This window comes from Dama dama, chromosome 30 (genome assembly GCF_033118175.1).
Source record: "Dama dama isolate Ldn47 chromosome 30, ASM3311817v1, whole genome shotgun sequence".
NCBI lineage: Eukaryota > Metazoa > Chordata > Mammalia > Artiodactyla > Cervidae > Dama > Dama dama.
In genome coordinates, this window is record NC_083710.1 from 39,165,812 (window position 1) to 39,180,326 (window position 14,515).

Consider the following 14,515-nt stretch of genomic DNA (forward strand, 5'->3'; position numbering starts at 1 on the left):
GAGGCAGAGAAGCTGGCTGAGCATCTCACCAAATAGTTCGTTCCCTGCAAACCTTGAGGCAGAAGTTCTAGAATACTCAGTGTAAAATATTGGAACTAGTAGAACTAGTGTTTTGTGTTTTTGTGTGTGTGTGTGTGTGTGTTGTGTTTTTTTTTGGGCTAATATACTATAACTCTTCCAAATCATTTATATGACAAAAACCTCAGAGATTGTCTCTCCTTAAAAAAAAAAAAATTAAACCCAAGTCCTCCTTGGTGTGATGGCTTGTGATGGCTTCTTCACCCAGCTATCTGGTATCAGGAGAGGCCACACCCACCTAAGGGGTCTTGGACTCCTTCTCTTTGCCATGAAGCTGCTTTCGGTTGAAGATAATAAGAAATCTGTATTTCAACGCGTCTTTCTGGTGTTTTTTTTTTTTTCCACAGTAACAATAGCAAAAGAGTTTCCCTTCCTCTATTTGTAGCTAAAACAAAAAATTTGAAATGCACAGCTTTAAGAAAGAAACAGCACAAGGGAGCTGGCTGACCCAAGTGGGCCCTGGCATCCCAGGAGCACCAGCTTCCCAGGAAAGGACAGGACGAGCAGGGCCCCCACAGGTGCCTGGGCTCAGGGGTGACCTGCAGACCCTTGGCCCAGGCCTGTCCCTCCCATTCAGTGTTCCCACACTCAGCTGTGCCACTGCCCAGCCTGTCTTACAGTCCCCAGCCTGAGACCCAGACCCTTCAGGTCACCAGCTGTGCTTGAGCCATTGCCCCATCCCAGGGCCTCCCTGACCTTGGCTGACACTCCGCACCCCTGAGTGCAAACCCAGCTTGCTGCCAAGAACTCCGACAGCTTAATGATAAACCTGCAGCCTAAAACTATGTGAGAGTGACTGAGTCACTGGCATGGGAATCCAGAGAATGTTCTGGAGCCTGTGCGTGTTTGCTCTTCTGTGTATTTAACGTGTCCTGAGTTATAGGCAGGACACACTGCACCATCTGCCAGGCCAAGACGGGAATGTGGGTCCAGCTCAGGAGTCTTCACCCTGCCTGGTCCATATCTCCAGGCGCCTGCTCTCAGCCCTCTCCCCAGGGGCACTGAACTGAGGCCCAAGAATCCCTGCTTTCTGCTTCTACGTCCCACGGGCATTGTTGGGGGGGGGGGTGGGGAAGCTGTGCCTCAAGGTATTGGGATCTTAGTTCCCTGACTAGGGACCAAACCTGTGCCCCTGGCAGTGGTTAAGTTCAGTCTTAAGCACTGAGAAGTCCCCTATCTTAGTAACTGTTGTGTCCATTTTGGCAGTATTAAGTACATTCACAGTGTTGTACAACCATCCATCCCCACAACTCTTGTCCTCTTGAAAAACTGAAACACTGTCCCCATTGAAGAATGACTCCCCTCCCACAACCCCCATTCTCTCTGTCTCTGTGGATTCTGTCACTGCATGTCCCTCATATAAGTGGAATCACATGGAATCTGTCCCTTTGTGATGGGTTATTTCACTCAGCATCATGTCCTCAAGGTTCATCTGTGGAGTAGCAGGTGTCAGGATTCCCTTTTAAGGCTGAGAAACATTACATTGTCACTGCGACAGAAGTCTGTGTAGTCAAAGCTATGGTTTTTCAGTAGTCACATACAGATGTGGGAGTTGGACCATAAAGAAAGTTGAGCACCAAAGAATTGATGCTTTTGAACAGTTGTGTTGGAGAAGACTCTTGAGAATCCCTTGGACTGCAAGGAGATCAAACCAGTCAATCCTAAAGAAAATCAACCCTGAATATTCACTGGGAGGACTGATGCTGAAGCTGAAGCTCCAATACTCTGGCCACCTGATGCGAAGAAGTGACTCATTGGAAAAGACTCTGATGCTGGGAAAGATTGAAGGCAGGAGGAGAAGGGGGCAACAGAGGATGAGATGGGTGAATGGCATCACCTACTCAATGGGCATAAGTTTGAGCAAATTCCAGGAGATGGTGAACGACAGGGAAGCCTGGCATGCTGATGTCCATGGGGTCACAAAGAGTCAGACACGACTGAGTGACTGAACCACAGCATTCCATTGTGTATCCATTCATCTGTCTGTGGACATGGAGTTGTCTCCATCTTTTGACCACTGTGAACGATGCTGCTGTGGATATGGGGGTAAAAATATCTGAGTCTCCACTTTCTGGGATGTAGGCCCAGAAGTGGGATCGCTGGCTCACAATAGTCTTGTTTTTAATCTTCTGAGAAAGCACCTGCTGTTGGCCACACTGGCTGCAGCTGTTAAGGCCGGGCCAGTGGTGTTGGGGTTCCTTGCTCCAGGTTTCTCGTCTGTTCTTTCGCTGCTAAGGGCCGCACCGTGCTCTGCTTTGCATTTCCTGCTGATAGGTGAAGCAGACTTCTGACTTTGAGTTGTTTTGAATGCTCATGGCTCACTCTCCACTGCTTTCCAGGAAGGAGATGAAGATGCTGGAGCTGTCGGGGTACCTGAAAGGCGAGCTGGGCGCCGAGGAGCAGCTGTCACTAATCAGCGGCTGCTCTGACCTGCGGGAGGCAGTAGAGGGCGCCCTGCACGTGCAGGTGAGTGGGGACACCTGCCCACCCAGCTGGCAGGGCCTGTCCCCTGGGTCCTTGGGTCAAAGGCAGGGGGACCCATGGGGATCATGAGCCCACAGGTGCGGATGGCGTTCACGTGACCGGAAACACTGTCTCTCCACCCCCACCCCCTCCCCAAGATGGAGTTCACTCTTGGGTTGTTAGGATGTTGACCAAAAAGAACATCTTCTGGACAGCTATCACTTTCCTATTTTCATCTAACTGGATGAGAGACTGTTGTTGTTCTGAGATATAAGAGATCGCCTAAGAGAAACCCTTTCGTGTCTTGTAACGTTTACATTTACTTTTTCCAACTACTTCACTCAGAGAATCAGGCTGTCCCCACCGCCAAGGACACTCCAGGCCCAGCGGACTGGGGGCAGCTCAGTACCCACGCAGGCTCCAGCCCACCAGGGCCTGAACACAGCTCCCGCTCCATGAAGACCCGGTGTCTCCTGGCTTCCAAAACGTGACGCTTAAGCTGCCCGGGGTTGATGGGGCCTTGCTCCTGAGCCCCTCCTCGCCCCATGTCCAGCCAGTGCTGGTGTCTCGTCTGGTCTGTGACCCTGGTTGAACTGAGAACTGGGAGCAAAGCCTGGCCTGAGCGGGGCTCCTGGTGCAGAGGCCTCGGGCCTGATGCTCCTCCAGCCCACACCATAGACTTCCTCGTCTCCTCCCGCTCTTTCTACCGCATCTTGTGTCCCGCTCAGTGAAGGGTCCAGGACAGACACCAACCCGTCCCTGACCTCTGAGCCCCTCGTCCTGGCCCGCTGAGGCCTCGATTCCCATCCTCAGAGGTTGTGGTCACCTCAAGTGGCCCTTATTCCAGGCCAGGCTCCATTAATTCCAATGAGAACAGTAGGAAACCCCTTTTGGGGTCAATTTGATACATGATATTTACATGATGGAAGTGAATGCCTATAATGACGTGTATGTTGTGACCTGACAGGTGAGCATGTGACGTGTCACCACACGTTTCCCAGAACAGTGGTGTCCACTTGGGTCTGTCTCCACAAGAGTGACTTGGCTTCTTTTCTGAACAGTTTCCAGTGCCCTTTGCTTTTTCCTCTGAGACGTTTGCTGTGCTTTGTAATCCGTGTGTGATGATGGCTGCAAAGTTTCATCTCCAGCCTCAAGTACTAATTGTCAAGCCTTCCGTTGTTTCTTTTTTTCCCTGCAGTGGTATGGTATGATCCACGTGATAACTGGCAGTGTTATTTTTCTAAAGCAATCTTTGTGTGTGTTTGTTAGTTTCTCAGTCGTGTCCGACTCTCATTGACTCCATGGACTGCAGCCCACCAGGCTGTTCCATCCATGGAATTCTCCGGGCGAGAACACCCGAGTGGGTTGCCATTTCCTTCTCCAAAAGCAATCTTTATGAGGTTCATTATAAATTTTCCAGCACTAGCCATTGTAAGGGAAGCCCTGTGGCTTAGTGGTAAAGAATCCACCTGCCAATGCAGCAGACGTGGGTTTGAATCCCTGGGTCAGGATGATCCTTTGGAGGAGGAAATGGCAATCCACTCCAGTATTCTTGCCTGGAGAATTCCATGGACAGAGGAGCTTGGATGGAGTCGAAAAGAGTGGGACATGACTAAGCAACTGGGCATGCACACATGCAGCTATTGCAAAGTCATGCCCCAGGAATAATTAAAATGTCTGTGTTAAATTTCTCTCCTGATCCCATTAAAAAAAAAAAATGGATTCTGGGACTTCCCTGGTGGTCCAATGGTTGGGACTCAGTGCTTCCATGGCCTGGGGCCCAGGTTTGATCCCTGGTCTGGGAACTAACATCACAAACGCCACATGGAAAAAAAGAGAAAAAAGACCTTGAACCTAAAGAGTCAAGTCTCAGGGCTGCACTTTCTCTCCAGGGGCCTCACAGCACCTCCAGTGTTAGTGCTCAGAGACCTCCTGCTAGCTGCCTCCTCTGAGCAACTCTGTATGGCTCCCTCTTTCCCGTTTAAGGAAAATTTTCTCATCGTAGAAAAATTCACCTAGGCTTTTTGGAGACTTCTTTGTTTATAAAAGGAAAACAATCGTTACTTTAGGGAATTGCCCAAAGGCAGGAGGAGAGCATGTGAATTAACACAAACACTTCTTTAATCACAAACCTTCCAGTTGTGCGAGTTACTGAACCCTGGGAATCACCGCCCTAGAAATGCGAGTGGTCAATTTGTCTTCCACGCAAGTCCCAGTGGGCGGGTGCCTGGGTCAGAAGGTTTCCTCTGCTAAAATGTGGGAAGGAGTGAGAATGGAACCTGAATTTCTAGCACTTAGTGCAATTTTGAAATCAAATCTGGCCTGGCAAGAAAATCTAGTGTGCTGGAGAAATAAGTGTATTCTGAAAAGCTTCTAAAGTATTGACCGTTGCATAGTGTTAAGGGTCATTAGCTATGACACAGAGGCTTTATCTCATCTCTGCAACTTTTTACCTAAGATCGGGGTAGCTAGCTGGTAGGAGCCATGGGAATTTTGGTCATGGAATTGTGAGCTCTAAATGGACTTTCTTATAGTCAGCACAGACAACTCAGATGTGTTTTTCCATGTCAGTCTGAACCTTTACCTCTAAAACTGGGTAAATGCTTAGTCATTTTGGTAAGGACTTTGAGATTGTTAGTAATTACAGGAAGCAGTATTCGTAGTAAATACTATGGTTTAAAATTTATACATTTGCAAGGTCGGCCATTTTTTTGGTCTTGTTCCACTGAGACTCAGAGTGATCCTCCTTTTGGTGGGAGTCAAGGGGAGAGGGGGGCGGTAGCACTGAGTGTGCACAGGAGTGCACGTTGAAACCTGAATTTCATTTTTCCTGTTCCATGTGTGTTTTAATTTGTAAAATCGGATTATTATTCACATATAATAAAAGCCTGCAGTTTTAGTGTTCAGGTCTGTGTATTCTGACAAATGCATGTGGTCATGTCACCACCCTCCCCCGTCTCCCCCCCCGCCCCCCCCCGTCCTCCCCAGCTTCAGAGCATTTCAGCCACCCCACAAAGTCCCCTCCTCCCACTTTGTGGTCTGGCCCAGGCCCCAAAGCCGCTGGTCTGTTTTTGTCCCTGCAGCTTTGCCTTTTCTGTAATGTGGTACAATGTGGACTCACCAGGACTGCACGTGCTTTGTTAGATTTACACATAAATGTGTCCTGATTTAGATGCTACCGTAAATAGTACCTTCACAAAATTTCAGCTTCTGCTTGTTCATTGCTAGCACGTAGTAATATAGTTAAAAGTGGGTTGTTTACTTTATTTAAATTTGGAGGGTTTTCCATATATCTTTGTTATTGATTTTTAGTTTAAATCTGTTTTAGTCTCATAACATACTTGACGTTATTTCAATTCTTTTATTTTGTTGAGGCATGTTTTATAACTCAGAATATAGTCTCTTTTGGTGAATATTCCATATGCAGTTGAGAGAAATGTATTTAGGAGTGAACTGTAATATGTAAATATGGGTAAAGTTGCTGGATAGTGTTATCCAGGTCTTTTCCATCCTAACGGATTTTCTGTTACTTCTATCTATCAAATGAGAGAAAAGTATTGACATCTATAATTGTAGATTCATTTCTCAGTTCAAACCAGGCATATAGTTGGGTATTGAGCTTCTGCCCCCTCTGACAGACCCTTTTAATTAGCATGTTTTGGTCCATTGCATTTAGTGTCATTATTGATAGAGTTGGATTAAGTAACTGTCTTGCTTGTTCTTTTCCATTTGTTCCATTTGTTTTGTGTTCTTCTTCCCCACCCTACTTTTCGGCTGGCTTGTAGATGGAGCATTTCTTATCATTTCATTTATCTCCATGATTGTTCATTTATACCTCTTAGAAATATTTTTTTGGCGATTACCATAGGGTTTATGAAGTTTTTTTCTAACTAGTCATGGTCTATCTTCATGTGTTGGGTAAGAACCTTATAGCAGCACATTCCCAGTACCTTTCCGCTTTTCTGCTGTTGTCACAGGTTTTCCTTTTAAACATCCTGTCACAGCACGTACAGCTGCTGCCTTTTCCGTGTATGGTCAACTAACATTTAACGCAATTAAAATTAAACTTTATATTTATCTGCATTTTCACCATTCCAGCGTTCTTCATTTCTCTGTGTAAATTCAATTTCTCCTGAAATTTTTTCAATTTTATTTATATTTATTATTAAATAGTACTTATTTATTTATTTATTGTTTGACACAGCAAGCAGCATGTGGGATCTTAGTTCCTGACCAGGGATGAAACAAGTGCCCTCTGAAAATTTCAAAAGTGGTGTACATACACACACACACTCACACAGCTTACACTTGTAGGGGAAAGAAAAGAGGCATAAAGACATTATGAAGTAAAAAGTGAAATCCCTCTTCCTTCATCTTCCAGCCTCTGGGGGTGAATATTGTGTAGAGAGTCTGAAGTTTATTTATCCAGAGTTCTACAACTCTTGTTATCATATATTACAGACTTAACATTTTAATAACATGAATCCTATAATGGTGTAATGTTTTTGACTTGATTTTTGTAGTTAGTAATATATTGACTTTTCCCCCCATGTCCTTACATACTGATCTACCTATTAGCGTGTTTTTTATAGGTTGGGAAATCATGTACTTGTACACTATCCAATTATTAACTAAATAATGTGTTTTTAACCATTGACCATTAATGTTTAGAAATAAAACAGTTTAACACATTGAAATAATCTTTATGGTTTGAAGACTACCTTACCATATGACCCTGCAATCCCACTACTGGGCATATGCCGTGAGGAAACCATAATTGAAAAAGACACATGTACCACAATGTTCATTGCAGCACTATTTACTATAGCCAGGACATGGAAGCAACCAAGATGTCCATCAACAGATGAACAGATAAAGAAGTTGTGGTACATACATAAAATGAAGTATTTCTCAGCCATAAAAAGAAACACACTGAGTCAATTCTAGTGAGATGGATGAACCTGGAGCCTGTTATACAGACTGAAGTCAGTCAGAAAGAGAAGAACAAATCTTGTGTATTAGGACATATATCTGGAATTTAGAAAAATGTATGATTTGCAGGGCAGGAATAGATACATAGACATAGAGAACAGACTTTGGACACAGCAGAGGAAGGAGAAGGTGGAATGAATGGAGGGAGTAGCTTTGATACATTTACGTTACCATATGTAAAATAGCTAGCTAGTGGGAAGTTGCTATATAACACAGGGAGCTCAACACAGAACTCTGACCATCTAAAGGGGTAGGATGGAGTAGGGGGTAGAGGGGAGGTTCAAGACGGAGGGGACACATTATACTTACGGCTGATTCACCTTGTTGTATGGCAGAAGCCAATACACTGTTGTAAAACAATTATCCTCCAATTAAAAAATATTATAAATTTTTTAAAAATAAGGCATTATACGTAGTATTTCAGCCTCTGAAAGTTTGTGTGCTAATAAAACCTAAAGTGCGTGTGTGCTCAGTCGTGTCCAACTCTACAACCACATGGACTGTAGCCCGCCAGGCTCCTCTGTCCATGGGATTTTCCAGTCAAGAATACTGGAGTGGGTCGCCATTTCCTTCTCCATTACTCTAATATATGGTCCGCAAATTTAAAAAATAAATAAAAGCCAGATAGTAAATGTTTCAGGCTTTAACAGCTGAGTACAGCCTCTTGCATATTTTACAGCCCTTCAGAAATCTAAAAGCCGTTCTTGGCTGGGGGCCGTAGACTGTTTGGCCTGGATCCCAACCTGCTGGCCCTGCTCCAGTTTGCTGAGGTGCTTTCCTCCCCACGACCTAGGGGAAGGAGTCCGTCATCAGCGCGTCTAGCCTGTGGGCCTTTCCGGCTCTTCCTGGGCGCGTCTCCGGGGCAGTTTCCGGGTCTGCGTTTCCGGCGCGCTCTCTTGCGTCCCCTGGCGTCCGTGTGCTGCACTACAGGATCTCCGAGCTGGACTGACTCCCATCCGCGTGGGGTCAGGGAGACGGAAACCAGCACCTCGCACCCATGAGGCAGGCCGGTGGATGTGCAGCTCCTCCCGGGCAGAGGCTGTGGGCTGGGCTTTCCCTCCTGGCCCTGGCGGTGCTGGCTTAGGGGCGGCGCTCGTGGATGACGCCCACCTTCACGCACTCATTCTTGTCCGTGCGCCCGCCGGGCCCCGCCGCCTCGGACTGTGGCCCCAGGTGAGCCCGTCTGTCCACGTCCATCTCCTGCTTTCTCTGCAAGGCCCCTGCGCAGGTGGGATTCAGTCAGTCAAAATCAACGTGATCATCCTCAGTGTTTTTACAAATGAAACCTGGTTGATGATCGCTGTGTATCATTCTTCTGTATTTTGAGTTGTGTTTTTAAGGTCAGGTTCATTGAAAATGGAACCTCGAGGGTTAGACCCCTATCTGGCCCTTGGTGACTTGCTGGTCTTGTGAGTTCCTCTCACCCTTGTAAGTGCGGCCAATTAAGACGGAGGATTTCAGGATCACCAGTGTGAGGTACATTGATCTTTAAGATGCTTATTAAATTGATAAATGAAAATAGGTATTTCATTACCCAAATTTGTAGCAACAAACATGTCCTTGTCCCAACACTGACATTTATAATTTGGTTCCAAAGTTACTGTGAAACTGAATGAGCAACCCTACTTCCCCTAAACTACCAAATAGAAGCTCAGATCTCTGTTTTAAAAAGTACAGTACCACTCTTTTGGAAAGAAGTGGTGACATTGTAACAAATCCTGGAATGGTGATGTAACATTGATTGTATATAATATAAATATAGATAGAAATCTAGATATCTCTGTGTATCTAAACCTTTCTTCCTATGGTTAGGAACTTAATTATCCCTTATGCCTTAGGAGTTGTAGGTTGCTAAATTAATGCTCAAAGTCAAAATAATCAAGTGTCTAATATAAACATTTTTATTTTATGAAATCTGTTAAATGGAATGTATAGATACCAACCAAAGAAATTATTTTTATTTATTTATTTTTTGGAAATTATTTTTAATCTTATCATTCAGTTTTAAAAGTAGCTGTGGCATGCATATTTAGTGTTTGGGATGTGAGAGTTGGACCATAAAGAAGACTTATGGTCCATAAAGAAGACTTATGAACTGTGGTGTTGAAGAAGACTTTTGAGAGAACCCTGGACTGCAAGGAAATGAAACCCAGTCAATCCTAAAGGAAATTAACCCTGAATATTCATTGAAAGGACTGTTGCAAAAAAAAAAAAAAGGAAGGACTGTTGCTGAGGCTCCAATACTCTGACCACCTGATGGGAAGAGCCAACTCATTAGAAAAGACCCTGATGCTGGAAAGGATTGAAGGCAAAAGGAGAAGAGGGCAGCAGAGGATGAGATGATTAGATAGCATAACTGACTCAATGGACATAAGTTTGAGCAGACTCCAGGGGATGGTAAAGGACAGGGAAGACTGGCATGCTCCAGTCCATGGGGTTGCAAAGAGTCAGACATGACTTAGCGAATGAACAACAACAACAAATAGTAAATACTTTTGCAATTGTAATATTATTTTCCCTTTTTGCTCTTGGTGGTGGGTGGTCATTGTTTACCAAGAACCTCAGGCATCATACAGCACATCATAAAGTCCTGCCTTTTTGAGAGATATATTTTAAGGCATATGAGGAATCTGGGAATTTAGTATTAATAAAAACCCAGGAACACTTGGGGCAAAACTCCATGCTAGTGAAAGTTCGAGGGCCCTGTGTCCCACAGCGAGCGCCATGGAGGCCTGGGGTGGTGTTTGTTTTCCCGCCAGCTCTCTGGCTCTGGCTGTTCCTGGTGGCACAGGCACCCGGGGTTCAGATCTGCTTACTCTGAGCCACCCTGATGTTTATTTTCATTTGAAAGTCAATATTCCAAGACTTGCTGCCCAGCATATCTGTTTGAACAACTGGGGGAAAACATAAGGAGGTTTCTTTCAAGTTGGTGACTGTCCCCTTTTAGGATTGGGTTCAGACCAGCTGCCCAGGGGAGAGCTGTCTGCCTGACACGCGGAAGCCTGGTCACCAGCACAGCCCTGATGGATGGTGTGTGTTGGGCATGGAGGCCTTCCTGGAGGAGGCGCTTTCACACTAACTTAGAACCCTTTAAGGACCACCTTGTTCCAGGTGGTCCTCTTCTTTCCTGAAGTGACCCTCAGTGACAGTTACTTATGTGAGTGGGGTTCCACACAGTGACCCTGCATAAAGCCGGCTGTTAACAGCTGAAAGTGCCAGAAATATGAAACACATGTTGTCCCTGCCTTAAAACTCCAACTGGTTTCTGTCCTGAAACAGAATGGCTCTCCGAAGCGGTGGTTGAGATCCAGCTGCTGCTCCTTATAGATTCAGGGCCCACACCCACACTTTCCTGGGTGTAAGCTGACATTTTTATTAACTGTCTGCTGCCTCCCTAACCCCTAAGGAGTGAATCCCCTTCTTTAGAGAGGAAGAGTTGGAAATGGATGTCCTTTATTATGAGCATCGTGGTACAACGGAATTACCCTGTTCCTTAGACCCAGTTAACCTGATACGTTTCGGGTACTTTCCTGAGACATTATTCCTGAAATGTTAGAATAGGTGAGAGTCATTGTTTTAAAAAGGAGAAATGAGAAACAAGTTATCTTGAGTCCTGCCACCCTCACAAAAGACCTGTTTTTCTTTATTTGGCTGTGTTGGGTCTTAATTGAGGCACTCGGGACCTTCTTTGCGGCTCACAGACCCCCTAGTCACGGCGCAGGGAGCCCCCCTAGTTGCAACTCATGGACCCCTAGTCGTGGCGCACTGACCTCCAAGTTGCAGTGCACAGACCCCAGGTTGCGGCTCACAGTCCCCCTAGTTGCGGCGCGCGGACCTCCTAGTTGAGGCGCACAGATCCACTAATTGAGACACGTGGACCCCCTAGTTGTGGCCCTTGAGCTTAGTTGCCCCTCGGCATGTGTTATCTTAATTCCCCGACCAGGGATCAAAGCCGCATCCCCTGCATTGCAAGGCCAATTCTTAGCCACTGGGTCACCAGGGGAATCCCATGGTACTGATTTTGGTAATCTGTTTTCTAGCCTATTTGGGGTAGATTTTTTCATCACTGGCCTAAAGAAGACACAGAATATGGCAAACGCTATGGTCAGTCGTTGCCGATAGCGTCAAGCTGCAGCTGCCTTGGTGTCTCCCTGGTGCGTTTTCTTTCGCATCCTTGGTCCGAGCGTTCAGCTGGGACCAAGTACGTGTGTCCTAGAGGCGTGAGAGCCATGCCTGGGGAACGAAGGACAATTCCGGCTGGAAGGGACTCTCTGGAGGGAAAGCTCATTTTGTGTAATATTCTGCGGCCTGACTCTCATGCCAGGAAGAGGAGGATGAGGTGCTCTGGAAGCCTCCTGTCTGGGTGAGATGGTTTGGGGCGTGGAATGCACCCCTGTCTGCTCAAGTTATCACCTGTCCTTGGTCAAGAAAAGGATGGGAAAGGCTGGCGCCCTGGCAAGGCCGCAGGGCACTTCTCTCCGTGAGAAGCTTGCACCTCCCTTGGGAAGTAAGTGGGACTGGAAGTAAATTGAACACACAGCTCAGAGTGGGGAGGGGCGAGGAGAGGGTGCAAATGATCTTGGGGACAGGCAGCTTCCACATGAGGGGGAGGAGTCTTCCTACATGTCCTTCTTGAGTAAAATGAAGCACCGTGTGTCTAAGGAAACTTCTGCTGCAATGACCAGAAAGTTGTAGAATGGGAGTCCATCTGTGGGGTGATCTGATTTTTCAGGGGGAAATGCTGGGAAAAGACACAAGTGTCTTGGAGGTGGAGTTTTGTGAGATTTGTCCTTTTCCTTGGCCATATTTTCTAGATTTTCCACAATGAACATGTATTACTTCTGCGGTAAAAAGCACATGGATCCCCTGGCAGGTGCGCTGGGAGCAGCTGAGCCTGTAGTGGTAAAGACCTGGCCTTGGGAGACAGATGGATGCGGGGTCCACGGCTCGGCGCATCTCTCCCACAGTACACAAGTTTCAGTGCGTTCTCAGCTGTGCAGGAAACAGCTGTCTCTTTTCTAAGACGTGGGTCATACACAAAATGATTATCCTGAGAATTAAATGAAAAGGTGTACAAAGCACATACCACATACCAACTGCTGTTGAAATGCTCAGGAAATCCAGAGTTTCTTATGCCAACAGGTTTTCTTAAGTTTTTTTTTATACCTGAGTTTGAGTTGGGCAGTTTTGGCTTTATTTCTGGCTATGAAGCACGCATGAATGTACGTTTCCTGCAAGTATTAGAAGAATCCTGACATTGGGTATGGCTTTGTGTGCTCAGTTGCTCAGTCGTGTCTGACTTTTTCTGACCCCCATGGACTGTGGCCCACCAGGCTCCTCTGTCCGTGGAATTCTCTAGCCAAGAATACTCGAGTGGGTTGCCGTTTCCTCCTCCATGGGATCTTCCTGACTCAGGGATCAAACCCACGTGTCCAGCGTCTCCTGCACTGGCAGTCTGTTGCTTTAGGGAGACATAAACTCGGTAGCTCCTCCAGGAGCTTGCCCAGGCCCAGGTGGGCTGCCCGACCGGGGCTTGTCCAGCCTCCTGCGTCCTGAGAACCTTGGCGTCGGGCGGTGGCTGGGCCTCCCCAGAGCCGACCGGTGACACCTGCCAGGCCTCCCGAGAGAAACAAGTGCTTACTTATTATGTTAAATGGCCTGTGTGAGTACGTGATGCACCTCAGCTCCTGCAACTGCCAGGAAAAGGTTCCCACGTCTTCCTGGGAGGCCTGGCTGGGCCCCAGGACCCTCTGTGCTCAGACGTGTCGGGGTTGATCTTGTTGCCGGTTTCCGGCAGCAGATGTGGTCATCGCTTGCTCTGTGGGTGCTGGAAGGGCATCCTAGACACCCTAGACAGAGACCGTGTCTGTACCCTGATTCTCCAGATGTCTCCTGGTGCCAGGTGCCCCCTGGCACCTCACTCACCCCCGTCACCTCCCGCCCCCAGGCTGCTCCTTGCCGTCAGCACCTGATCCAGCACCTTTGGACAGTTTGGGGTCCCACTCTTGTTCTCTTTGCTTTCGATTCTGTCTAGTGGGCTGTTCCAAGCAGTACCCCCTCCACCCGCACCACCTCCTTCTGCCCACAGGGTTGGGGTGGTTCACAGACCCTGCTCCCTGCTTCCCTCCCCTCCCAGCTCCCTGAGCTCTTGTTTCTTTAATAGTTTTGTTTGTTCTTTTAATGTGGTCCCCATCACATTTATTTTTGTTTAAAAAAATTTTTTTTTTTTTTTGCTATACTGCATGGCATTTGGAATCTTAGTTCCCTGACCAGAAATCGAACCTGTGCCCCTGCCTTGGAAGCGAGAAGTCTTATCCACTGGACCGTGAGGGAAGTCCCTGTTTATTTAATAGTTTTAGGTTTGTTTTTTTTTAAGAGTGACATTCAATACATATTTCTAGTGGCTTTGAGAGATCCGCACTGTGATTTGGGGCTGTAACTTCTGGCAGAATGGATGCTGGTGGCTCCTTGGTTAACACGTGTCCTTGGGCCCAGAATGTGTGGTTGTGGCCGCCACAGGCCCAGCGAGGCTTGAGCACTTGACAGGTGCTGCGAACTGACACAGGTGTAAAATCCCCACTGGATTTCAGTGACTTACTAAGGAAAAAAGAAAAGAATGTAAAATATCTCAATAGTTTTTAACACTGATTACATATGAAAGTGACAATATTTGGGTATATTGAGTTGTTTAGTCGCTCAGTCGTGTCCGACTCTTTACGACCCCATGGACTGCAGCACACCAGGTGTCCCTGTCCATCACCAACTCCGTTGAGTTGGTGATACCATCCAACCATCTCATCCTCTGTCACCCCCTTCTCCTGCATCTTTCCCAGCATCAGGGTCTTTTTCAGTGAGTCGGCTCTTTGCATCAGGTGTTCAAAGTATTGGAGCTTTGGTTTCAGCATCAGTCCTTCCAATGAATAAAATGACAGTATTTGGATATATTGAGTTAAATAAAATTTAACTAAGTTCATCTGTTTCT

General features: G+C 46.6%; 1 protein-coding gene across 1 annotated transcript in view; it reads left to right on the top strand.

The window, feature by feature from the left end:
* CRYL1 (crystallin lambda 1) overlaps positions 1-14,515 on the top strand; it is a 52,903-nt gene that overhangs the window by 13,431 nt on the left and 24,957 nt on the right. The window contains exon 3 of the mRNA XM_061133060.1: positions 2,418-2,544. Coding sequence (XP_060989043.1) covers positions 2,418-2,544 — 127 coding nt within the window. The remainder of the gene's footprint in view (positions 1-2,417; positions 2,545-14,515) is intronic.